Source organism: Carassius gibelio, chromosome B2 (assembly GCF_023724105.1).
Source record: "Carassius gibelio isolate Cgi1373 ecotype wild population from Czech Republic chromosome B2, carGib1.2-hapl.c, whole genome shotgun sequence".
NCBI classification, from domain to species: Eukaryota; Metazoa; Chordata; class Actinopteri; order Cypriniformes; family Cyprinidae; genus Carassius; species Carassius gibelio.
Genome location: NC_068397.1, coordinates 15,718,322 through 15,745,410, shown reverse-complemented (window position 1 = coordinate 15,745,410; position 27,089 = coordinate 15,718,322). Strand labels below are relative to the sequence as shown.

At 36.9% G+C, this 27,089-nt stretch overlaps 3 protein-coding genes across 7 annotated transcripts; all 3 read right to left on the bottom strand.

The window, feature by feature from the left end:
• Positions 1-1,296: 1,296 nt before the first annotated feature.
• On the bottom strand, positions 1,297-5,318 carry LOC127951089 (vesicular, overexpressed in cancer, prosurvival protein 1). 5 transcript variants are annotated; one of them, XM_052548737.1, is made up of 6 exons: positions 4,928-5,317; positions 3,717-3,775; positions 2,581-2,658; positions 2,254-2,387; positions 2,009-2,160; positions 1,297-1,422 (listed from the first exon to the last, which is right to left on the bottom strand). In XM_052548737.1, the coding sequence occupies exons 1-6, from the start codon at positions 4,970-4,972 to the stop codon at positions 1,357-1,359; spliced, it is 534 nt and encodes a 177-aa protein (XP_052404697.1). In that variant the 5' UTR covers positions 4,973-5,317; the 3' UTR covers positions 1,297-1,356. The 5 variants fall into 5 exon arrangements, with proteins under 5 accessions (XP_052404697.1, XP_052404701.1, XP_052404696.1 ...); XM_052548741.1 differs by lacking the exon at positions 2,581-2,658 and having other exon boundaries at positions 4,928-5,318; XM_052548736.1 differs by having other exon boundaries at positions 3,717-4,994.
• A 752-nt stretch (positions 5,319-6,070) lies between these two features.
• On the bottom strand, positions 6,071-11,822 carry LOC127951087 (Golgi reassembly-stacking protein 1). The gene is made up of 9 exons (XM_052548735.1): positions 11,653-11,822; positions 10,630-10,710; positions 9,811-10,014; positions 9,632-9,718; positions 9,397-9,527; positions 9,141-9,282; positions 8,314-8,401; positions 8,100-8,231; positions 6,071-8,013 (listed from the first exon to the last, which is right to left on the bottom strand). Exons 1-9 carry the CDS (start codon positions 11,713-11,715, stop codon positions 7,544-7,546), a joined length of 1,398 nt encoding a protein of 465 aa, XP_052404695.1. The 5' UTR covers positions 11,716-11,822; the 3' UTR covers positions 6,071-7,543.
• A 674-nt stretch (positions 11,823-12,496) lies between these two features.
• On the bottom strand, positions 12,497-22,693 carry LOC127951086 (cysteine/serine-rich nuclear protein 1-like). Its single transcript, XM_052548734.1, has 5 exons — positions 22,415-22,693; positions 19,203-19,389; positions 16,694-16,956; positions 16,317-16,613; positions 12,497-14,037 (listed from the first exon to the last, which is right to left on the bottom strand). Exons 1-5 carry the CDS (start codon positions 22,457-22,459, stop codon positions 13,222-13,224), a joined length of 1,608 nt encoding a protein of 535 aa, XP_052404694.1. The 5' UTR covers positions 22,460-22,693; the 3' UTR covers positions 12,497-13,221.
• Positions 22,694-27,089: the final 4,396 nt, after the last annotated feature.

The window sequence follows — 27,089 nt, the reverse complement described above, 5'->3', positions numbered from 1 at the left end:
TCCACATTCTGGACCGTGGACAACTCTGCACTCGGTTGTGCTCAAATTTTTTATGAAGTCTGCATTATAAATAAGTGAGAGGAGCCGATGGTCAAACAAAGGTTGCACTGTCTGCTTCAGAGGGCACAAGTGATGCGACCTGCAGGAAATGTGGTTCGAAGCACGTTTCATACTTTCTTCACTCCCATGCATCTGAAGATACATGTCTGTACTGAAAAGCAACCTGTATGCTTGAACTCTTGGGCCACAGAGTTTAAGAACATGACATCCTTGTCCTTTTTTTATGATTCAATGGAAGCTATCAGGGACAAATTGGATGAGATGGTTTCATTATTTTTCGTTTAGTGGCATTCACAAGGCCTTTCCATGAGTTACTGAATTATTGTTGTGAAAGAACATATTTTAATATTTATGTCACGACTGAAAAGTTGAATATGGACAGGGCTGCCATGCTTGATCTCACCTCAGAAGAGACTCTCTCTCTCACTGCTGCTACAAAATGCACAGCCGCGTAAGGAATGATTTTTTCAAGCATAACTTCAGTAATGTCGAGAGGCTGAAAAATGCAGCTCTCGATCAAACACAATCTCAGATCTGATCCTTCAGGACATTGTTCACATGCAGAATTTTTCTTTTTCTTTAGCTTTTTGTTTTACCTTGAACACCCTCAGGTATTTTTGTAAATCTTTCCTGGACCCAGTAGGGCAGTATTCAGAACTGCTCTGTATATAACGGTCTGACAGACTCAAGGTTTGACTTCGATTACTTGAAGAGAATGAAAATTCGTGTTATGTCCTTTTCCAAACAAGGCCAACTGAGGAACAAATGATGACTTCACGACGATTTTCCTCAACGCACAGCGGGCAAGTGCTAGTAATGCTTAGAAGTGAATAAACTGGAGAGTGTTGCTTTACAGCGCCACCTTGTGGTGGTAACGAGCGGTTACCAATGCAACGTAAACAAAAATGTTGACATGAGTGACATGAATAAAGATAGAAAATAGGTTGAAAATAATAATAGTTATATATGAAATAAATTATTTATATTAAGTTATAATATTGTACGTATTTTTATGAATAGTATGTATTAATAATACTTATGATTAGTTAATACTTATAATTAGTTAATGCATTAATAATATTATGTTATTAATATTATTTCTAAAAAATACCAATGTATCGAACAAAGCTGTTCCATACCTTTTTCTAAATATGTACTTTATGAACGAATCAAGCAGCCAACCAAACTATATATCTGCTAAACCACTGAATAAATTAACAACAAAAAAATAAATAAATTGGACAACAGAGGACTGGAATTTGGTTTAAGCAAAGCATGGATCCATCCTGTCTTGTATCAATGGTTCAGGCTGGTGCTGGTGGTGAAGAAATGGAGGATATTTTCTTGTTTCAGTTTCAGCCTCTATAAAAATATGTAAAACAGGCAGAGATAAAAATAAGTTTTAAAAACTTTTAAAACTTTATTAGGGTTATGGGTGATGATGAGTGGGATATAAAAAATGCATGCAGTGTATTTCAATCAATAACATTTTAATAAGCATTCAGGCCCTTTATATGGAACGAATACACATATTTATCAATGTCAGAACACTCTGTTTCTGTATCAAAATAAATCTCTTTAGAAGTGAACGATATAAAAGTATAAAATATAAAGTAGTTTGTTGAGTCTATTGTTACTATTGTTAAACTGATCTGCTCTGCCTTTAATGTGAAAGCTATTGTTTAACCCGTTATGCCTATAAACATATTAATATTAAGTCCTGACATTGAAAACTAAGCGCACTTTTACTGGAGCCACAGATGAGGAACCTCAAACCTCCAGCAGTCTTGTGTACTGAGAAAAACTTCTTGTTTTTGTACTTGTACTTGTTCTCCTGCAGTCATGCCTGAGTTGTTGAGCTTCTTCTGTTTCTTTCACCTCACAGATAGAGTCAGAAAAAGTCACTGTGCTAAGGGTCTGTTTATTTCTTCTGCGAGTCCTGCATGACCTGCTCATAGGAAGGAGGGGGCTGTCTGTAGTGGGACGGAACGGCTGAATACACTGCAGTCACGTGACCAGGGTGGGTCTGCACTTGGTAGACGGTGGAAATGACTGCAGTCTCTGAGTCTCCATAATTGTGAAAGCCAGCCTGATGCAATCCTACCCACACACAGAAACAGTACACACACAGCGGGTGAGACCACGTGAATGCTGTATGTCATTTATGCATGCGAAGGCGTAGGGGGAGATTACCTGGTGATATGATGGGCTGTCTGGTGAAGGCCACGTTAAACTCCGGTCTGTCGGGAGGAGGGTAAGGGTGGACACGTCTGCGAATGAAGTACCCAGTACTGCAGCAGCACAAAATGCCAATTATCAGCAGCAGCCTACAGACCAATTAAAAACAGCCCTTAAAATCACTTCAATTCCAATCCAGGTCAGCACAGTTACTCAGCATCGCCTCACAGTGAGAATATTATATGCAAACTTGCATAGGACAAACGGTTTGGGAAATAAACTGATGTTAAAGTCCACCCTTTGAGCCAAGTACAACTTGAATGAAAAATTAATAATACTGACCAGAAATACCATATTCTCTGAACAGAAAGAGCTCGAACACAGCATTGTGTGCCACAGCAGTCTTCATATGTCTTGCATCTAGGACAGACATAATCGTCCTTCAGAAATTCAGGGTCAGCAAGGAAGGATGTGGTAAATTTATCAGAAGCGTCAGTGAAGACTTTTTTTGATGGTACAAAAGTTGTCTATTTCGAATAAATTCTGTTCTTTTGAACTTTCTATTCATCAACGCATCACGAAAAATAAAAGCATCAAAGTTTCCATAAAAATGTTTAGCAGCTCAACTGTTTTCAACATTGATAACAACACGAAATGTTTCTTGAGCGCCGAATCAGTATGTTCGAATTTCTGAAAGATCATGCGACTCTAAGGTCTGGAGTAATAGCTGCTGAAAATTCAGCTTTGTCATCACAGGAATAAATGAATGCTTTAAAATATGTTCATTTAAATTTTTAAACCAGTTCATGATATTACTGTTTTTACTGTATTTTTAATCAAATAAAAGCAGCCTTAGTGAGCATAAGAGACTTTTAAAAAAATCAAGATTAAAAAAAAAAGGATTAATTTAGCTACAATTAAAAAAAGAAGTCTTATATCCCAATAAGGCAAGTGACCACCATCTACAGATTTATAGTTAGTTTGACATTTTCAATCAGATAATATTTTAAGATAAAGCCTAGTATTTGTTGCTGCACAAATGCCTTGTGAGTAAAAGCAAAGTTGATGATGAATGTGTTCATTTGAATGAAATGTGATTAAGAAGGGTGACGTACTGTCTGCTGCGGCTGCAGGAGAATTCATCTGTGCTTTTTGTGTGAAGACGAAATTGTTCGTACCTCACCTCCTGTGGCGTATGTCAGTGGTTGGCTGTATGGGAGTGCTTGTGATTAATTACTCTTATTGAAACCATTAAAAGGGGGGAAAGTTTCCTAGCTAAGGAATTCTCTTTTTTCCTCTGTGCATTTGAATGAATCCTTTAACCGCTGTTCTGTTGAAACTATTAAGAGCAACGTGGAAAGGTGTGAGCTTAGGAAAGATCAGGGTAGCTAGTCTGGGACCTATAGTTTTCTAGCTTCTAGTTTCTTCTTTAAATACACAACGGCCCAGTTTAATTCTATTTTATCTACTATACTTACACAAAGTACACAGGGTAATCTCCTTCAAAGTACCAACAGTACTTTTTTTCAGCAACTGTCTGCAAATGAAGAGATGGTTTTATGAATAAAGTCTCATATGCATGAAAGAACAAGGCAATAAACATGTAAGCTTGAAACTTAGAAATTTATTCTGAAAAGAGGAAGAAACAGCAACATTGGTTGATGTCAGATAAATTGAGACTGCACTTGTGTCGCCGCTCTTCTTTCTTGTTTTTCTTGTCTGGCCAGTTGATGCATGTCAAATACTTTCGAGACTACTGTTTAAAATAGTTTCCAGTAATTAAAAACAGAAAGTACTGAAAATATTGATCTATTTTACCTCACATCACCCTGTTTATGCTGCACCACTGCACAAATAGAAAATAAAAATAAGTGGCAAAATGGCAAACCTTTTTCATTTCGTGTTCTTTGAAATGAAACCATATGTCCCCTGGACCACAAAACGAGTCACAAGGTGCTGGGACATTTTTGTAGCAATAGCCAACAAAACATTGTAAGGGTCAAAATTGTAGATTTTCCTTTTATGGCAAAAAAAAAAGAAAGATATCAAGTAAAGATCATGTTCAGTTAAGATATTTTGTACATTTCCTACAGTAAATATATCAAAACTTAATTTTTGATTTGTAATATGCATTGCTAAGCCTCCATTTGTACAATTTTTAAGGTGATTTTCTCAATTCGAGATTTTCAAATAGTATCTCAGCCAAATATTGTCCCCTTTCTAACAAACCATACATCAATGGAAAAATGTATTTATTCAGCATTCTGATGATGAATAAATCTAAATTAAAAACAAAAACAAAACAAAAAACTGACCCTTATGACTAGTTTTGTAGTCCAGGGTCACATACTATGACAATGGTGTTTTTATTATTTTGTGACAGTTGAAGACTAGCCTACATCTGATATCATGGAAAATAAACTACAAAGAGCTTCTTGTTGAGTCCTGGAAAAGAACAATAAACAATGCTGTGTGCTAGATGGTCAGTGTGTATGTGTGTGGAAAATATTATACATTTTTGTCAGAGACTGACGGTGCAGCAGATGCATGACGACAAAATGTGAATTATAAATAGAAACAATATCAAAGTTTAGTACAAAACTAACATGTTTTTGTAAACTAAATTCAAATAAAAACAACATATTTCTAAATAAAAATGTAAAAAGTAGTAAAATGCTTTGTTACTCACCTCAACAAATAAAAGTGTGATGAGGAGGCCGCGTAACTGTGGCATTCTGTATCCGGCCTCACAGCGCGAGATCAGCCTGCTGTACGTGAGAGAGGGTCAGACACGGGCAGAGGTCACTGAAGCTGCTCGACAGGGCTGATGCTCGTTTTTTTTAAACGGTGGGTTGTTGGTCCACATGTCCTGGACTGAAACATATTATTAAACTCTCATGCAGCGCTCGTGCTGTGGCTCTCCGACATCCTCTAAACTCCCCATTATACAGTGAGGAGGATGACATCACATGACTTCACATCACAAAGACAGGTTTGTGCAGCTCTAGTCTCTTTTACTGATTTAATCGGTGTTGGACAGTTTTCACAAGTATCCTACCTCACGATTGTACACAGCTAGTCATTCATCCAAAAACTGCTAACTGTTATTGTTTTGGAACCCGCGTTTCCTTTAGAGCTCTTCGGGTAGTGAATTACTTCACTTTATTTTACAGTCCTGTTCCTCATGTAACGTTACATACTATGTACTTATTATATTAATTACAATAACTATGTGATAACTAGATACGAAGCCTGAACCTACCCCTAAACCTAGCCCATGACGTTACCTTGTATTACCAGAACTTTCTTATATAAATAATACTAAAAGTACACTATAAGTACATGTAAATACACGTACTGTAAAATAAAGTGCAACCGCTCTTCCTTTCACAATACCATTGTTATGTGAAAACTAAAATAGCCACTTACAGCCACAGCTTACCTCATGAAAGTTAGCCAGAATGTGTGATTTATTTGCTTAACAACACTCTTGGTTACATTATTAAAGTGACAGTTGACCTAAAAATCATACTATAATTTACTCTGCCTTTGAGTGATTTCAAATCTGATTTCTTCTGTGGATATGTTCAGAAAAGTCTGCACACAGCGAAGGGAACGGTCACCAAAACTTTGCTCATTTTGATACCATCGTTCTTCAGAATATCTTCATTTCCACAGAAGAAATAATCATACAGGTTTGGAACTTGGAGGGGCATGAGGGTGAGTAAATGATGACAAATTTCATTTTGTGGTGAACTATCCCCTTTGATATTTACTTTATGTAACCTATATCAAAGTACAGGCTACAACACAAAACAGTCAGCACTAACAATTTATATTTTAGATCTTTTATTGCTGTAGATTTTTCCAGTGTTTTTCAATCTGACATTTTCCCAGGAACCCAAAGAATACAGTTTGCGTATACAGTAGACCATTTTCTGTTTACTTAAATATCATGTTGCGCATCAGTAGCATTAAAATAAAAAAATATTCAGTGGTGTTCACACTTGGAAGAACAGGTATCCTATACATTTTTCATAATTAAATAAAGATTTTAGGTGCTACTTCCAACTTTTTGTAGGATTTAAAACTTGATACCCTATACATTTTTTCCTAAACATTCAAATTTAAAACATTGTCTCCTCAACCATGTGACCATTATCATGTCAATGCAGAGATGTCATCAGGAATCACTTCGCTTGTAGATATAAAGACTTTGTTCATGGCTAAAACTCTTTTAAAAATAATGACAAAGAACTTAAGCTCAAAAAGCTATGGTATTATTTAGCTCTCCCAACATCAAAACAGCAAAAATCAAGTCCCGTGTATGACACTATTCTACAACGTGGCATAGATGATATCAGATATAAATATTAACAGAAATTCCATTGGCATTTATACAATACCTCTATTTGCATAGATGAATAAATTAAGTGAAAAGCACATTTTACTGTGGCAACATTTCTCTAGTGTTAACTTTCCTCAACAAAACTTGAAACATTAATATTACACTTTTCATCCTGAAGTACACATAAATTGATATGAATGAAGACTAAGTAGCAAAGATTTCAATTAAATATTTTGGTTGAAAATTTCTAAAATCACATCAAAATAATTTCCAAAATCTAATTAGCCAGGAAGATTGTAGTGTGCTAAACTAAACAAATACAAAGCCCTTGCCCAGTACTAAATATCTGTACTTTGTTAAAACATTCCCACCAACACAAAATAAAACCCAAATAGGTTCCAAAATATGTAACAAAGTAAGCCAAAAATGTATGCTTTTTCTAGACAAAATTATTTATTTTGTCACTGTGTTCTAAAGATCCTTTGTGTGTTTTTTTCATGAGCTCTATATATTTATCCTACACTGTGTTCAGTTTAACACAGCAATACATGAGTGTTTGTGTCATAGCTAAATAAATGCTACAAATATATTTCAAACAGTCAATTAAATAAAGATTTTAGGTGCTACTTTCAACTTTTTGTAGGATTTAAAACTTGTAGAGGAATCTAAGTAGTTTTAATTAATCAAGCTAAATAAACAGGTTTCAATTTAGTAACACAACATTATCTTCTAAACTAAGATTTACACAATTTAAAACAATGCCCTACATACATTCCAGTGACCTACAATCAGCATGACTACTAGACGCAAAATAAAACGTAAATTGCACGCAACCATTTAAAAAAAAACACACTCAATACCAATTCGCCAACACCTGATTCTAACAGTAACAAAGCCATTAAAAACACACACCTGATGATTGTTGAGCAACTGCAAAAAGGTAGTACTTGGTAGTGACTACTGAGGAGCAGCTTCATCTTTGACATGTGCACAATGGGAATCAAAAGACATCAAGTCTGCTGTGCCCTCAGACAAGCTGCTCTTCAGAGACTGTGGCACATCAGAAAACACTTGACTGACACCATCAGTTTCTGAGGGGAAAGGTGACGACTCGTTTGACTGCACAGGATATTCTGCAGGTGGGGCAGATGACTCCAGATGAAGGGCGGCCGGGTCAATGTGCAGGGAAGAGATGTCTATAAGAGGCACAGAAGAGTCGAGAGATGGGATTGAAGAATTCATCAAAGAGGCCACGTCTGTGGGAATGCTATGATCAAGCGGCAGATTTGGGAAAAGAGGGTGTGGGAGAGAAAGAGGAGGAGAAACATCTGAAGGTGGTGCCACAGAACTGAAATCCCCAGCAGGATACTCCTCTGTATTTTGCTCCTCAGGGTTATGACGAGGAACCTCACTGTCTTGAAGCTCCTCTGCAAAAGAGACATTTTGCACATTTTACCACCTAGACTTGGACAGATTGAATTCTGTTCATCTGAATTTAGCAAGGTGGCCTCACCGACACCCGATACGTCAATGTCCTCTCGGACAGCTAGGGATGTGTTTGTCATGTCAATGGAAGAAGCAGATAGGTCCAGTCGGTCTGCCATCTCCGAATTCATCATGGCCACTTCTGACTGTTCCGAGAAACCTGGAGGAACCATTGCTTTGATAAATTACAATGTCTTTTCATGATTGTTGTTCTAGATGTAGCACATATTTTGATGCCTTACCAGGATCCATGACTCTCTGAATGGGAGGTGGCAGTGGGGTATCAAGATCTAAGCCACTCATTGACTGACTAGATGCCATTAAGGACACCTGAAGATATACATTTCAGTTATGTTGTTGTACGTATCTACCAAAAACACAAACCATAGTTGAATATTCTGTCATCATTTACAATCCCTCGTGTCGTTTTAAACCTGCTTGCATTTCTTTCTTCTAGGGCAGCACAATTAATCAAAATACAACTGAGATCACAAAAAAAAAAAATGTAGATAAAAAAAGACAAATATTAGCACTAATATTATAGTTGCAAAAGTAATATTTCTTATTTTGTTTATCATTTATCTATATTGATATATACTGAACAAAATTATAAATGCAACAGTTTTGTTTTTGCCCCACATTTTTCATAAGCTGAATTCAAAGATCTAAGATCTATTGTGGCCAGCCTAAGGCACACCTGTGCAATAATCATGCTGTCTAATCAGCATCTTGATATGCCACACCTGTGAGGAGGATGGATTATCTCTGCAAAGGAGAAGTGCTCACTAACACAGATTTAGACAGATTTGTGAACAATATTTGAAAGAAAAAGGCCTTTTGTGTACATAGAAAAAGTCTTAGATCTTTGAGTTCAGCTCATGAAAAATGGGGGCAAAAACAAAAGTGTTGTGTTTATAATTTTGTTCAGTGTATAATCCTAACATTTGGGACAAATTGTGCTGTCTGACAAACAAGCACAGAAGACCTGTTTTTTTTTTTTTGTTATCAGGGAAAAAGGTTATTTTTTTCCCCAAATTGTGAAGCCCTGATATCACACTAAAATAATAACCTCTGTAAATCCATTTGTAGGAGGTTCTTGCTCTGGTGTTCCTGCCAAAGGAGAAGATTTTGGACTGACTCTTTCAGACTCTGGGCTGTCAGGTCGTGCTGGGATTCGGTGCAGGTAGCCATATCCAATGCCACAGCCAAGACTACAAAGGCAAAATCATTATCATGAAATGCACACAAGCTCTGGAGGAGGCAGTTGTGTGAGTTGTTTCCTCATAATAATGGTTGATTCAGATCTTCTATAACAGAGTTATTACCTGCCTTCTCCCCCCCAGGCACCATTTGGTGTGACAACCACCTCCCTGCATTTATCGGTCTCTGTATTGTAGACCAGCAGCTTCAGTGGTTTCCCCTCATGGGCTTCAATCAGAGAGAAGAAATCCTCTGACTGTTGGGAAATCAAAACATTGCTTGATTGTGAATAACTTGCATGCACAGATTTGTTTGCTCCCGAATCGCAATCAAGCATTCATTAAATAATTCACATCTTACATCTTGGATAACCTGGTCAGCTCCAACAATGAAATCTGAAAGTTCCTGGAGTCCGGCCAATGCTGCTGGTGAATTTGGATCCACATCCTAAAACCAAAGCAATCAAAATAATTACACACATAGAATAAAGAGAACAGTCCAACAAGCCAAAGTACTTTAAGAATGCAAGGATCACTTACGAGAACATGCCAAACATTTTCATTGGCTCCTTGAAAGGTACAGAAGCGGACACTTGCTCCCAGAAGTCCTTGACCACCCCACATGTTGCTGGGAACCACTTCCACTTCTCGGATCCTCATGGTCTTTGTGCTATACACTTCCATCTTCACCGGTTTCTCCACATTAGCCTTGAGAAGGTCCTTGAGCATATCATTCTCCTGGTTCTGGTTCAGATAGCACGTGACCCATTAGAATCAAAGAAACTGTGACCACATTTACATGCACATCAAAACCAAGTCTTTAATCCAAGACATGAACTTTCATCATCTCTTTGGAAAATATGGGAGATAAATTGTATATCCTGAATAAAATGTTCACATGACCACCCAAAAATCAGATATAATGCTGTCTTACACAGATTTCTTTAAAGTGGAAAAATGGTTTAAGGTTATGACAACTGGTTTCAATCATGTTTACACAATTCGTGCATGTTTGGAATATCACCATAGTCCAATATTCAAGAACATGCTTGTCCATTTCAGGGACTATTTGAATGTCACTGACCACTTAAAACTAGTTAAATAATCTTCTTTTAAATAATTGTAGGATTTTTTAGCTACTACACAAACACTACCGGATTGCGGTGTTAAATCTTACACAGTGTAGATTAACTAGAGATAGACACATTTTATGAAAACATTGGAATATTATTTAGGACATTCTTGACATGTAAATCTAATTATTTGTTGCTTATTACTCGTGTGACATAGACCAATCTTTGTATTAAATGTTCAAGATTACAAGAATAACCAATAATGGTTTTATAAATACAAACTTACAAGACGATTATTGCCAATGGATATGATGAAATCGAAAAAGGGCTCCAAACCAGCTTTCACCGCTGGTGAATCCTCTTGAATCTGTAAAGGAATAAAAGTTAATCACCGAAGAGAACAAAATCCAATCAGATTTAGAATTTCAGATTCCTTTTTTATTTGTATTTTATTTTTACCTCAAATGCATTTCAATTCATAATTATTTATGTTGTACACGTTGTGTATTCTGGCAAGTTTAATAACATCCATCGAATTTGTCTCTGAGAATATAGCTGCGTCCAAAATGACGCACTAAACACTATGCACTTATACACTATGTAAGTATGCACTATGAATTATACACGGTTATTTTGTAATTCATAAACGGAGTCTGATAGCCCCTCCCCCTTAACTATGTTATTGCGGCAGTTGAATGTATGAAGTGTTCAACATTCCACACTTCGTTTTTTCTTGTTATTTAAGCGCATCTTCAGGTTATTTAAAGTGCACTTTTTTGTTATTTCCAGTATTAACACACTACTCACACTATTTATACTACGAAACGTCATAGAATAGTGCATAAGTACGCGATTTGGGACGCACCTTACGAGCTTATTCAGTGACGTGGCGGTTATATAGTTACTCATAAATCCAGAGCTGTTGGATTAACGTGACTGAACACGACATTGTTCCAAAACTGTAAGAAATCACAAATACTAAAATAAATAAGTCTTTTTCGGAGTTTTCATATTTACAGTACAAAAGTACATGTACGTTAACGTTAATAACAATTTCCTTACAGTTGCCGTTGCCACTTTGCAAGCATCATTTTAAAACACCGAAAAGTCTTCCACAGATGTTAATAGCGTAGACAAATATAATAAATCTGACACAGTTGGTTATTTACCAGAACATTTCAGCACGAACATGAACGTTTTCTCTAAGTGCATATCTGTCAAAGCCTAAAGTAATATGGACATGAGAACTTCATGTAAAACACAGCTAGCAAGCAAAGCTAACAAAGTCACCAAAATTAAGGTTATTTACTCCATGGACATGATATCCTTCTGTTCCCCCCTCAGGTCCACCACTGCTCAGTGTTAAACCCATTGCTCTTAAGGGTTTCGATGTTTTTCAATGTTTTGTTTAGCGTTCCGAAATCAACGACACAGACACATCGTGGCCATGTTGTCCGTCGAAGCAGGGGAGAGCAATGGAACATGATGAAAACGATCAAAGGATTTTTTTCCCCAGTGTTTTTATAAGTATGGTTTTTATACAGTCTATGGATTTTTTCTACCTCGGTACGTTATTTTTTTTATATTTGTCGGCTAGAACATTCTCAATTTAGCAAAAATAAATTGTGTGGCTAAACTGCATAATAATTCTACAAAATATGTAATATTATTAAATACAGTGTATTTACATTTTTCTTATTCACACATCCTAAATAATTCATAATTTGACAAAGCAACCAAAACTTAACCACAAAAGCTTATTAAGTCATGCATATTCACACATAGTTGCCTTCTATTCAAGTTTAACTTCGACCTCCATGTTCAACAATTAATTTGATTTTGTATTTTATATATATATATATATATATATATATATATATATATATATATATATATATATACTGATCAGTTTGTCTTACAATGTTTCAATTATTTTTAGACTTCTTGAAGCTTCTTGAAGCAAGCTTTACTGAGGGGCTTCCAGAACAACAGAAAGCCGAAACGCCAGTCATTTTCAAAGTATAAGTGTGAAGATTTATCAAACCTCAAATTTAAGTTAGTTTTTGGAAGAATAAACAATACCTACATAAAACCCAATACTGTAATTCGTCGAGTGTCCGTTTCTTCCATGTAAATGAGTATTTCTCACTGGATTTGTGAAATCAGTTTTATTGAGATGAGTTATTTCACAGAAGAAGAAACAAAAGCTGGACACATTTTGAAATGTCCAAAAACATTCACTGAAGTAAATACAAAGCAGGCATACCACTCAAGCGAATGCAGCATTCATTTTTCTGTATTACAAGTAATTTAGAAGGAAAAATAAATTTCCTTCTAAATGAAAAGGCATGATGGCTCTTGAAAAGACAAACTTGAAATATGATAATGAAATATTGACATTTATAAAAACACTGTAACAAATGCATTTACTGTGCTACACAAAAATAAAAATGTTGATTCACAAACATGATCATTTAAAGCAAAACAAAATTGATAAATAAATATGAATGGGCTTTTATAAGTAAACATTTAACAGTAAAACATTATTTACTGATGAAGAGTTAGTTTGATACCTTATTAAATGGTAATGAAGCTTTTAGTTTATGAATTATAAATATAAAATCTTACACACAAACTCTCCAAGACTTTTGGCAACAGTTGAAATTGACATATTACTCCTCATGATACTTCACACCGAGAGGTTTTTAACTGTATTTACACTGTGATCGTGAATAGTTACTATATTAAAATATACAAAATATACTAGGACTATATTCATGTCCTCCACCATTTTTTTTATACTGTACAGTTGCAAATTAACAATGCTCATTTGGCTTTAAAACATCAGTAAAGAAATACTGAGCTGCTCTGATCACTATTAAGAAATTCCTACGAGAGACTCCAGAAGACTGACTCCTGAGTCCTCAAATAGAGCAGGACTGGGACAGCGGGGGAACTGGAGCGGTGACATGTATTCCACATGACTATACACTTTAAAATGATTGTGGCTTGGACCGTACTCATGGAAAGTGTCAAAAAAGACCAGATCAGAGTCTGAAGACAGACTGAGGTCCATGTAACAGTTCATAGTGTGATCCGGAGATGCAGAAGGAGTATTAGGGATATCAAATGGATCGTCAACGCATTCCATGCTGGCCTGATTAGCATTTTCATCCAGATACTCCAGTTTAGATTTACTGGTGTTGCTTTCCTTTGTGGATGTGCCACCAGTGGCTTCAGTGGACAGATTATAATCTGTAATGTATGGACATCCTTCTCCATCAGAATCAGAAAAACGGAGTATGTGAGTGAGTCCTCTGCCATCCATATCCAGTGTGGGTCGCTCTGAGGAAGGCCTTCGGTCCGTCTCAGAGTCCAGGCTCAGAGAAGAAGAGCAGGAAGTGTCAGTCATGTCACTGCTCCAGCTGTTGTCCCCTTGCCTGCAGAACTCTGAGCCCAGGAGGAATGAGGGAGAGTGGTTTTCTACAGGAAATGTAATGGCTCTGTTCCTCGCTGCTGATTGTTGTTCAGTGGAGATCAGTCTGTTGTTATTGTGGAGCCTCTTTTCCAGCTCCAGCTTCATGTGTGTGTGGATGTAGTGGCTCCGTACACGACTGGAGTTGAATACGATTCGGCCGGCGGGATTCCCACAGCATTCTTTTGAACATCCACAGGGAAAGTTGGAGCGATCCATCTGTTGACAGATGAAAAAACACAATACTTTGGTTCTTATAATACAGCTGTTGCTGGCCATAGGAAAGAACATTCACGAAATCTATTCAAGATCTCAATGAGATTAGGAGTAATAGAGACTTCAGTTTCTTTTCTCTTGAGAATATGACCCCAGTAAACTCACAAGCGATCACAAAATTGTTCTCAAATACACTACCATTCAAAGGTTCAGCGTAGGTAAGTATTTTTTGAAAGAAATTAATAGTTTTATTTAGCTAGGGTGCATAAAATTTATAAAAAGAGGTCGTATTTATAATATTATAAAATTATATTTCAAATAAGTGCTGCTTTTTCTTTAAAGGATACATTGAAGAATCCTGAAAAAAAGTATCGTGGTTTTCTTAAAAATGTTAAGCATTTTTTGATACACTTTATTTTCATTTTTAAACTGTAATAATATTTTACAATATGACTTTTAACTTTATTTTTGATTGAGAAATGCAACCTTTGTGAGCTTCAAATTCCACTGAATGTCTGCAAGGCAGTGCAGAATATTTTGAGCAATAATATGTTCAAGATCATTATTACAACTGCACCACCATGAATATAAATATACAGTCAGGTCCATAAATATTGGGACATCGACACAATTCTAATCTTTTTGGCTCTATACGCCACCACAATGGATTTGAAATGAAACGAACAAGATGGGCTTTAACTGCAGACTTTCAGCTTTAATTTGAGGGTTTTTACATCCAAATCAGGTGAACGGTGTAGGAATTACAACAGTTTGTAAATTTACATCCCACTTTTTAAGGGACCAAAAGTAATGGGACAGATTAACAATCATAAATCAAACTTTCATTTTTTAATACTTGGTTGCAAATCCTTTGCAGTCAATTACAGCCTGAAGTCTGGAGATCAATTAGACATCAGCGTGCGCTGGGTTTCATCCCTGGTGATGCTCTGCCAGGCCTCTACTGCAACTGTCTTCAGTTCCTGCTTGTTCTTGGGGCATTTTCCCTTCAGTTTTGTCTTCAGCAAGTGAAATGCATGCTCAATCGGATTTAGGTCAGGTGATTGACTTGGCCATTGCATAACATTCCACTTCTTTCCCTTAAAAATCTCTTTGGTTGCTTTCCAAACACCAAACTACCCGGAAGACCATGGAAAACAACTTGGGTGGATGATCGAAGAATTCTTTCCCTGGTGAAGAAACCCTTCACAACAGTTGGCCAGATCAAGAACACTCTCCAAGAGGTAGGTGTATGTGTGTGTCAAAGTCAACAATCAAGAGAAGACTTCACCATGTGAATACAGAGGGTTCACCACAAGATGTAAACCATTGGTGAGTCTCTAAATCAGGAAGGCCAGATTAGAATTTGCCAAACAACATCTAAATAAGACTTCACAGTTCTGGAACAACATCCTATGGACAGATGAGACAAAGATCAACTTGTACCAGAGTGATGGAAAGAGAAGAGCATGGAGAAGGAAAGGAACTGCTCATGATCCAAAGCACACCACCTCATCAGTGAAGCATGGTGGTGGTAGTGTCATGGCGTGGGCATGTATGGCTGTCAATGGAACTGGTTATCTTGTATTTATTGATGATGTGGCTGCTGACAAAAGCATTAGGATGAATTCTGAAGTGTTTCGGGCAATATTATCTGCTCATATTCAGCCAAATGCTTCAGAAATCATTGGTCAGCGCTTCACAGTGCAGATGGACAATGACCCGAAGCATACTGCGAAAGCAACCAAAGAGATTTTTAAGGGAAAGAAGTGGAATGTTATGCAATGGCCAAGTCAATCACCTGACCTAAATCCGATTGAGCATGCATTTCACTTGCTGAAGACAAAACTGAAGGGAAAATGCCCCAAGAACAAGCAGGAACTGAAGACAGTTGCAGTAGAGGCCTGGCAGAGCATCACCAGGGATGAAACCCAGCGCACGCTGATGTCTAATTGATCTCCAGACTTCAAGCTGTAATTGACTGCAAAGGATTTGCAACCAAGTATTAAAAAATGAAAGTTTGATTTATGATTGTTAATCTGTCCCATTACTTTTGGTCCCTTAAAAAGTGGGATGTAAATATACAAACTGTTGTAATTCCTACACCGTTCACCTGATTTGGATGTAAATACCCTCAAATTAAAGCTGAAAGTTCGTTTCATTTCAAATCCATTGTGGTGGCGTATAGAGCCAAAAAGATTAGAATTGTGTCGATGTCCCAATATTTATGGACCTGACTGTATATACATAGAAAAAAAAACAGTAATTCATGCATTTCTTATTACTTGGCACTTGATGCCAGCCTGGCTGCAGGCACATGTCTCCGGCTCACAGAAGCCCTGGCAGTGACATCCACAGTCTTCCCTCCACCGCCGCAGCTCCTGCAGCTGTCTCTTCTCCTCCCGGTCGATGCGCATCACTCCTGCTGCTCTCAATAACGCACGCCTCCGCTTGGAAGAGCAGGGACGGAGGGATCCCATATCTTTCAGTTTCGCGCTACTGAGATCGGTATCCTCATCTGGGATATCGTTCACTGTCAACCTGGCTGCTTCTGACGCTGTGAGAGTCCCACTGATGATCAGCTATAAAAAAGAAGATATTGTAAGCCACAAATAAAATAAAACAAGCCACAAATAAAACTCCAAAAAAATAACCAACTCACCTTCTGTTTCAATGCCTCCAGCTTCTCCTCTTGGTGTTGCTCGCGTAGCCTCTCCATTCGCAAGCGCTGCTGCTCCTCGGCGTGCTCCTCCAGGGTGAACTGCTGGCGGGCAGTGTGCCACCTAACCATGCCCAGTGTGCAGCCGCCATGACTGGGCACACTGCCGAAACCCTGACAGCGCTGGAAAAGGAACACTGTGACCAGGCCAAACCGAACACTGCCTTTGGATTGAGTAAGTTTCGTCTTCTTCAGGATGGATGAAACTAAGAGCAAAGATATCATATGGATCAATTATCATCTCATTCCACTGACTTCCAGTGGCTTCTTGAATCAAAATGTAAGGCGTTGACACTGGATGTCAGGAGTGCCACTGCATAGAATGACCCTTTGGTTAATGCAGGACAGCAGATGTGATTTTGCATGACAATGTGGGACACTTGCATGACAGAGATAAATTTACTTATATAAGACTATTTAAATACTGATTTACATTAGTGGAAAGTCTTTATGCTGTGATGTTGAATGATAACATGCTTTAAATCGTCAATAAGCTTCGATAATTGAGAACATCACTTTGATCGACACTAAATTTACCATGTTCCCTATGGGACCTATTCAGTCAATATAATCTAAATAACTAATAAACTAAATAATATACTAGCAGGTAAAATACAATTTTATACTGAAATACATTTCAACTAGAGTGTGGCAGCTCTAAACAGGAAGTTGTTTTTTCTTTTTTCTTGTATGTGTCTAGAAGCCCTGGCTGGTTAACCTGTATTTAAAGAGTTAGTTCACCCAAAAATAAAAATTCTGTTATTAATTACTTACTCTCATGGCATTCTAAACCCATAAGTCCCTCATAGGGAGTTTAACAATAATTTAACGACGCCATGAGAATACTTTCTGTGCAAATAAAAATAAAATAAAAAAAGAACAATTCTTCTCCTCTGGGTCCCATCCTTCGCCGTTATCAAAGAACCACAACACATGAGCTACACCTTGTTTATGAGCAGAGGAATGCATGTGATTCATTGTGATACTCTCGATAAGCTTCGTAAAATTACAGTTGAACCACTGATGTGACATGGACTATTTTGACAATGTTCTTACTATGTTTTTGGGCCTGTGAACATTTCAGTTGCATTACCATTTATGGAGGGTCAGAAAGCTCATGGATTTCCCAAAATATCTTAATTTAAGCAACATGTCTGAAGATGGATGATAGCTGGACAGCACAGGCCTTGAGGCAGGATTGAGAGACACAGTTTGAGCCTTTGGCTTTCCTTATCTTCTGCTTCCTGAAGACTTTGCATACAAGATGAACAAAGGTCAAACAGGTTTGCAACGGCATGAGGGTAAGAGTAATTAATGACAGAAGTTTCTTTCTTTCTTTCTTTCTTACTAACCCTTTAACCTTTATCAGGAGTTCCCTTTTCAAATCCACTCTGGTCCCTTTACAGTCACTATCAGAGGAGGAAAAAAAACTTCTCTGCGAATCCATGGATTGGTTATTTTCCACTCTAGAACAGCTTTTCCACACATGACAGCTGTGCATATGGATTTTAAAATGCCAGCTTATTTTATTCTTTTTTATTGTAATATTGTAATTTCAGAGAAGAAAATGATTACAGACATAAATAAGAAAAATCTTTTTCTAATCTAGTTGTCTAATAAACCTGACACTGTATATTATGCATACTGTCTTTGTGACAAATTGCATTTGTTCCTCTTTGTAAGTTGCTCTGGATGAAAACATATCAATATAAATGTGTTTATTTTCATGGTTATTGTTTCCACTAGAGGGCAGCTGAGTCAGATTTGTTAAGAAGTAACCTGAACTCAACACTAGAGAGGCCTAATGAGACATGAAGGGAATTACAACAGAGGTCTTGCCATTTTTCATATGCAGTATTAAAAGGAAAAAAAAAACTTTCTTCAAGGGTGCAAAATTTAGAAACATTCAGTGCCATTACTTATTTAATTTATGTGCTTGCTTTTTTTGCAATAGCAGCTTCTCTCTCTCTATAAATGAGGATAATGGCCTGAGGTCAGACTTCAGATGTTTGCGCAGTAGTAGCCCTTAGTAAATCAGCTTTATTTGCAGCACTTTACATACTATGAATCATGCGAATCAAAAATGAAAAACACACAGGCATGTCCAGGCACATAGACAGACAATATTATCTCATAGTACAACCTGCAAAAGTAAACACTTACACAACAGATATGCTCTGTCCTGGTCAAGATGGTGTAACTGATTATAGCTTAATAATTGTTGAGCTTACATTGAGGTTTGTGGTTTTAAAATGACTTGGGGTGACTGTGCACAACTTCTCCTGATAAACAATGTTACAACTGTCGTTTTCTCTTCTTATCTAGTGCTCTGCACAATAACACTGAGGTTAGATAACAAGACCCCTCCTTATGTGTGTTTAAAAACACAAGTGTGCTGCTTTGCATGATTTGAAAAATGCATTGTGCTACTATGGTGCTATGCATGACTTACTTGGCATTGGATGGCTTGAAGAGAAAGAGCCAACAGGCACAAAGTCCATGCTATCACTTTGGGGGCTGTCTTCATCCGAGTCCCAATCAGAGTGTGATGAGGGGGATGAGGAGGAGTAAATGGCATCTTCATCTGGGAAACCATATTTCCTCTTTAAACCCCCACGCTGTGATGTAGCCATGGTGATCTGTCAAATTATATAGGAAAAATATAAGCAAATGCATCGATGGAAAATGATTGTGATAATGAGAAAAACAATTTTTTATTTAGTTTATGTGCCAAGTTCTTAGAAATTAATTCAGTGTTCGTTTTTGTTCGTTCGTTTTTGTATAAATGTATATTTAATTATTCTAAAAAATAGCAATATATATAATAACAAGCTGTAACATGTTACACTTTAACTACATTTTGAATGTACAAATCTCAGGTTACAAATCTTTATCATTTTATATATATATATATATATATATATATATATATATATATATATATATATATATATATATATATATATTTTATTTTATTTTATTTTTATTTTTTTAAGGGGAATTTATTATTTTTAATTTTGTGAAACTGTTTTGAAATATATAATAGTTATTAAAATATATATTTTAGGGTATATATAGATTTTTTTACAAAAATCGAAAATTAGTAATACATATAACTAATAAATTAATATAATTTATGAGTGCACTACATGACATGATTTGGCAGAAAGATGGTTTTCATAATTGTAAAAAGTAGTGAAAAAAAATGCAATAATAAAAGATTATACCAAACTACATAAAGATAAAGATACAACTCTTGTAATAACATATTTTTTTATTAAGATACCAGGACAGTTTTATCTCCCTGACATTTCTGTCCCTATTAAAATGAAATTAAAATCAGAAGTTAAAAAAGTTAAAGTACTTTATATATAAATAGCATTTAAATGTATTTTTGAATGCATTTTTTAATTAATTACTGGGTTATTACTGGTGCACCAAGTCTGAAATTAGTATTTGTGGAGATTCAGTAACCATTAGCATACAAATCCTAACCAGCAGCAACAGTACACCTCTCTCTTGTTCAGGCTAGTACCGAAGATTCACATCTTCACTTTGGGCAAAAGCCTGTTTAACAGGTTCCCCAGTGAGAAAAAAACTTAACTTGAACTACTACTGCATCACAAGCCCATGGAGCTTTCTCAGGGAAATCATCATTGTTATTAATCATATTACGCAAAGTGAATGCAAACACAGAAGTGTGCATTATAAAAGCAACGATAAGTCTTGAGGGAATCAATGGTTCCTTCTATCTCCCTCCGGAGTCATTAACATTCCTCAGATGTTTGGAGTTCTTCAAGAACAAAATGTTAAGACATTCAGCACAGCTTAACGTCCCAAACGGGCTAAACTGCATGACCAAATTTGTAACTTGATACTTGTTTTTATTGCAGAATCCTCCAAAAGTACGATAGCAAATGCCAAGCTCCATTTCAAAGCTTATGAAAGCACTTACAAGTACACGCTGAGTGCAAAAAGAAACAAAAGAGGAAACCATAGCACAAATCGTATATTCTACTGAAGTTTTTCTGCTTTAGTGGGTGTGTGCTGGAAAGAAATCACATGCTAGCACATACACACATACACACAGAGAACTCTGTGTACCTTGGATGACAGAACAACACTACCTCACACCGCAGGACGGAGCAATCTGCATCACAGATCACCTGGTTCTTGTTCCAAGTGCATCTAGTCAAGCCCAGCCCACACAAATGGCTCATATGCCAAGAACACTATTTGCCCCTGTGCACACTGCCTGTATCCTGGACAACCTTAACTCTCTCTCACCTCTTTTCACACAGGTCTGGCTTTCTTTGGACAGTGTTGTGTAAACACCTGCACTGTCATCCCAGATGCCACCAAGTCAACTGTGTAAAAGGTTATTGCTTCATGAGATAGATTGCACTTTGTGTTGCACATAATAGTAAAAGTGTTTGAGGCATGTAAATCAAGCTTCAACAGAAATGCAGAATCGGTGCAGTGACACATGTGATTTATGACTTCCTCTAGCTGTGACAAAGTGATAGTGATCTCTTAAAAGTGTGCAGAGACCAGACTTCAAGTTCATTCAATTATTCATTGCATCCTTTGTGTACAGTATGTGACGTGGGAATGTTTATGCAGGGTAGTGAATGTGTAAGACAGGAGGGCAGCTGATTACAAGAACAGAGGCCTAACATACGATAACAACTGAACAAAAAACACTGAAAGCCAAACACTTGGCAGTGTCAACTGGCCAGACTACAACTATGCAAATGAGCATGCGAATGTTAGAATGTAAACAGAAGGAGGAGGTGGAGCTCGCAGACTGTGAAAGGGGAAAGCAGACAGATGTCAGGTGGAAAAATAGGTTATCACTCTGGTCGACAGCAGACAAAACCAACTAGACTTTTTCTCACCTTTTCCATGCAGTTTAAGTGATGACTTAAAGCAGCATGTATTTTTAAAATAGTGTGAATACAAGTAAAGTGGACAGTTTCTTTTCTTCTTTTTTTACATTTTATTACTGGTGCTGCTAGCTACAGTGTCGTTCAATACAAGCTAATAGCCTACTGTATATTATTGAGGCAATATAGATAATGATAGCTTATTAAACAAAACAAAACAAAAAAGTAGTCAAACCCACTATAACTTGGATTAGCCTTGTAAGCATCTTTCTCTTAAATCATCCATGAGGATTTATTTCCATGACACTGCAGGTGCATACTTTCTGTCAAGCCAATCATTATCTTTCATATAACCCTAAACTGTGCACTATGCTTTTCAAACATCACACATTTTAAAACATATTTTAGCAAAATTCTAACAAAAGCTCCGTTTTATTTTAATGATGATTCGTGTATCAAGTTAATACAAACTTTATTTTACTTGTATTAAGTCTAAGCAGAGTGCCTGTGTAAACAGCAAAAGCTACTTTTTCACGCACCAGCACTTTAAAATTCTGCAGCTGCTGAACTTCCGTAGAGGACTTTCTCGCGGTCATGCTTTATTTATTCAGGGACGTAAATGATCACATTGCAACAAACTATAGGTTCCACGGTAACAACTGGTGATTGAAACCCTTAGCTTGTTACCTGTACTACTGAGTTCGCCTTTTGGGAGCGTTTTATGTCAAATAACGTCTTGAGAAATCTACAAGCACCTAAAACAAAAACAAACACTCACCCAGCGGTTGTGTGTCCGTGTATCATGGGTGGAAGAGACGACCATACGATGCTTGAAAAGTTATCTATCACGATAGCACCAACGTCCCCTTTCTTAGCTCTCGGTGCACGTACAGTACAGTGAGATCAGCTGTTGTTGAGTTGTGTGTGTTCGTCAGTGGAAAACTCCCCCCACACTGCCTGACGTAAACAGTAACATGAGGACAAAAACAGCAGTCGTGACGCTTGGCGCGTGCTGCACACAGACACGCTTGGGTAAAGAACAGTCAGTCACGACGGAACTGGCCAAACAAACTTGTCAATGAGGAAAACCTACCCTGAGCAGCCAACATGACGCCAAATCATTCAGCTGCCCACCACACGAGGATGTGCTGGTTGTCCTTAGCTTGGTTTGCGTGATACACCCACAAAGAGCTCCTCGTTTAGCAGCAGTATGTTTTAGAAAGGGTTCTTAGATACGATACGATAATCCAGCCAAAGTCTGCTTTTGTTTTCTCTCAGTGAACCCTTGAAAATTGAGGAAGTAAGTGTTCTTTGTCATGGTCTGATAAAAGTTCTTTCTGATAAAATACTGTGTGAGCAATTGGGCTTATTTTGGGAACCAACCATTAGTGAAAAGCATATGACAGTTCATATGTCAGTATTGATTTTTGGATTTGGTAAGGATTGTTGTTGAAATCAGTTTCTATTTGCGCTGAAAATTAGTGTAGTATTTACAAACAGGTTTCACTTAAAAATTGCTCGAAAATTTCTCAAAAATTGTAATTACAAAGAAACAGCAGGAAACACATTCAATTACATGAAATTTCGAAGACTGAAAAAGTAAATTCTTTTAAAACAGTTTTATTTACAGCTTAGAAAATAAATGTGCAATGTAGAAGTAAATCCTAATATATTGACTACAAGTATTGAACATTTCAACTGTTATTGCACTGGGAAAAAATCAATTTTGTCGAATAAATATTGCCCAGTATATTGGGGCATGATGTCACAAACAAAATGGTCAATAACAGCTTTTTTCAACATGAATTAAACAGTACAGAAGACATCATGAAACTCATGAAACAGAAAAAAATGCACAACATAACAAAACATCATTCCACTGACTAACAAATATTGGAATTTACAACTTGTGTAATAAATTCTACAATAATGTATCCCATTTAAAATATGATGACATGCCTGATTTTATCTTTATGAGAAATTCCCTTGTATATAAATACTAAAAACGCACACACACACACACACACACACACACACACACACATTTGCATAAATTGGACTTAAAGTCTTAAGAAAATTTTAAATATGTTGTGACAACTAGCCCCAGTCTCTCTGATATTTATTTAACCTGATGATTTCTACAAATGCATTAATGGATCTTTTCCATTTTTTTTCTCTAATGAAGCTTGTTCCAGCTTATGCTGACAAAGAAAAGACAGCCAATAATAGAGGTCAGACAAAAGGCAGAGGAGAAAAACAAAAGACTGCTGCTCCAGCCACTCAGCCTATCACTAGAGAAACACTCCCTGGACACCAAAGAGCCTCTCCATGACAATGACTCTGTGAAACATCCATCACAGGAGACTTCTTGGGCATCATGGTTTCAGAGGCAGATGGTGACATCTTTGTGCCTTCCTCTCACTCTTTCTTTGTCTCTCCTTCTTGCACACACATGACACTGACTGTATCACCTCAATGATTTTCCATCTGTTTGGTAGTGAAACCACAGTGCACATATCACCCATCAGCCCCTCCTTCTAAGCTGGTGGTAAGACAGACATACAAAAGAACCACAGATGCTTAAAAAGCAGGTTAAAACATGTCAACAATACACTGGGGAATGAGCTTTCATATATAACACATCCATCTGCTGAAGGGTTCAATGTTTTGTATGAAATATATTGTGGTTATTATTAACTATACTGAGAACAGTGGACCACAAGTGAAATGCCATGTAGGTTAAGTTGTGTTTCTGCACAACTTATTTTTAGTGCATACCACAGACACTGCAAAACAAAAGCAAATCGATTCAAATCATGGACCATAAACTCTGTATGCAGAGTAAGAGTGCTAATGGAGAGAAGGTAAGCTCACAAACTACATCTGAGAATTACACACTGGACAAAAACAGATTTCTTCATCCAATGAGATGAGTCATCCAGAGCAAATGTTATTTAATATTTCTATTATATATCTCTGGAATAATTGATTCTGATTGGTCAGTCACATCATCATGTGGTCTGATATTTCCTAAAGACACTACACGATTTTTGTGCTGATTTTCCAACAATACACAGTTTGACGACTAGTCTGCAGATTTGAGTTGACAGATTTCGTAGAAAATCTCGTAGTGTATGATGGCCATAGACCCTGGTTTTTAAGCCTCCAACTATGATTCGATCTAGTCAGAAGAAATCAAACATGTTTGATATTTTCAGCTGATTTTAGAACACGTTGTTTCCTTTTTTCATGTGTCTCTTATAACAAAGTTGTTTAGTGCATAATGGTCAGTTTGTAATCTGTGACTATTATTACAAAGTCAGTAAGTATATGATGCCCAGAATTGTAAGTTGTGTAGTGTACTCCAGCCTTAATATTCACCATCGTCCATGTCAACACTCTATAACAGTCACAAAACTGGAGCTACTTTCATGTTTCTCATATCACTCCACAAACTCACTCTCTTGTTTCATAAAAACACAGCTGCTGTGCCTCAGTTAGCAACTGCTGTATAAATAAACACAACTTATTAATATTAATTTAACTGTAATCTTGTTGCCAGGCTGATTCCTTTGTAATTTTTTCTTAGTGGAAACTTTAAAGTGGTCGAATGATGCCATTTAAATTTTTCGTTTCTCTTTGGAGGTTAAAGCTCTTGGTGCATAAAGAAGATATGTAAAGTGGCAAAGACTAAAGTCTCAAGTCCAAAGACATATTTGTTAGAAAAGTTAAGACTTGTCCACGCCCCCACATGTCTATGTCACGATGTGGACCTTTGATTCTCACTGTAGTATTGTTGCTGCCTCCATGTTTCATTGTGAAAGCGAAACTACTTTTTTGGTCTTCCAAAAGAGGACACAACTAGAAATCAGTGGTTAATTTGTATTTACAACACTGTTCAAGAACAGTTCAACCCAAATACTCGAGTGTGTGCAGCACATTTTATAGAGGACTGTTTCCTGATCCTGGGAGAGAAGACTACAATGTCGGCTGTTCTGACACAGTCTGAAAGTATGTTAACATATGTAAAGGTTTGCCACTGATGATTCAAACACGAGTTTTGAGCAGTGTAGAGTACACTTGTTGTTTGTCATTCCTCCGATCACAAATGCAGACATGGTTTTATGTTTCCGTGGCACAATGCAATTCAATGCAACGCGTAAAAACACAGCATAGGTCAATCCGTAATTATGTCCCCAATGGATGCAACAAATGGATTGTTTGTAATGGGTTTTATTGTTTTAGTCTTGTAGCGCTGTTGTTCTGACATGCATCACAGTATGGTAAGGGGCGTAACATTTCAATAATAAATGATTTATTTTGTTTTTGTTGACTATTATCTCACAAAATAAATTCAGTTTTTTGTGTGATTTATTTTGTGATTTATCCTTTGATAATATGCAAATATTTAGATTCAATAACACACTGTTTACTTTGTGAAAATAGTCAGCTGACTGTATATTGACTGTAAAAAAAAAACTTTAAATAAAAATCATATTATTGAGCATCCACTAGCCAGCATTGTACATCATAAATGACATTCACAAACGTTTTTGATTTCTCTTATCATTAATGTCATCATCACTGAAATAATCCCAGTCATTTCTCCTGTTATATGCTACTTCATAACCATCTGTCACAAATTCATTTTTTCTAAACTGTGTTTAAACTGTGTCAACATATGCTGGTTGTTCTCAATCTATCCCCCTTCACTGAGGCAATCGGCTGTTGTGTAATAGTGAACCTACATTCCCCCCCTCAGGTTGATGCCACTAGCACTTGTGGCCCACTTTCTTTCAAGAAGTGGCCTACATACAAGGCAAACTTTACAAAGCTGTCGGCACAAAAAGCTCCAACAGTAATTTCTCACCCTTCACTGAATTCAGTCACATCCGCTCTGCTGATCTCTGCTGTCATAGTGGGAGTCTATGAAAAGTGCAGCAGACTGCTTCTGGACTTCACAAAACTAAATCAACATGCAATTCTGAGTTTCAAATGTCCATATGTTATATTTATTTATGACTTGAGGCAATGGAGAGTTAAATATCTCTAATCAAATGACTGATAAATACAGGTGGGATCTGAATACAGATTTAAATGTGAAATGCAAATCTAATAGCAGAGCCTTTGTGTTTGGGTATTAGCAGCAACAGCTATGGTTATGTTCCAGTGGTGTTTATCTATCCATCTGAATAGACAGGCTGAACTCTTCAAGACTCTTTGTTTGCACTTTTGCTTGTGTTGCCATGACAATTCAGTGCACCAGGTGTGTCCTACTCAATCTGCAGCTCTACATGGTAAGAAAAGGGTAAGGAAAGCAGCTTTAAACGTTCTTATGTTTTTAAGTCATAAGTATTGTATTGAAACATGTCCCTTTCTTGTGTCAATGGTCACTTGAATTAACTATTGTGGAAAATGAAAAGTTGAATCTCTCCTCACACAGAGAGACACAC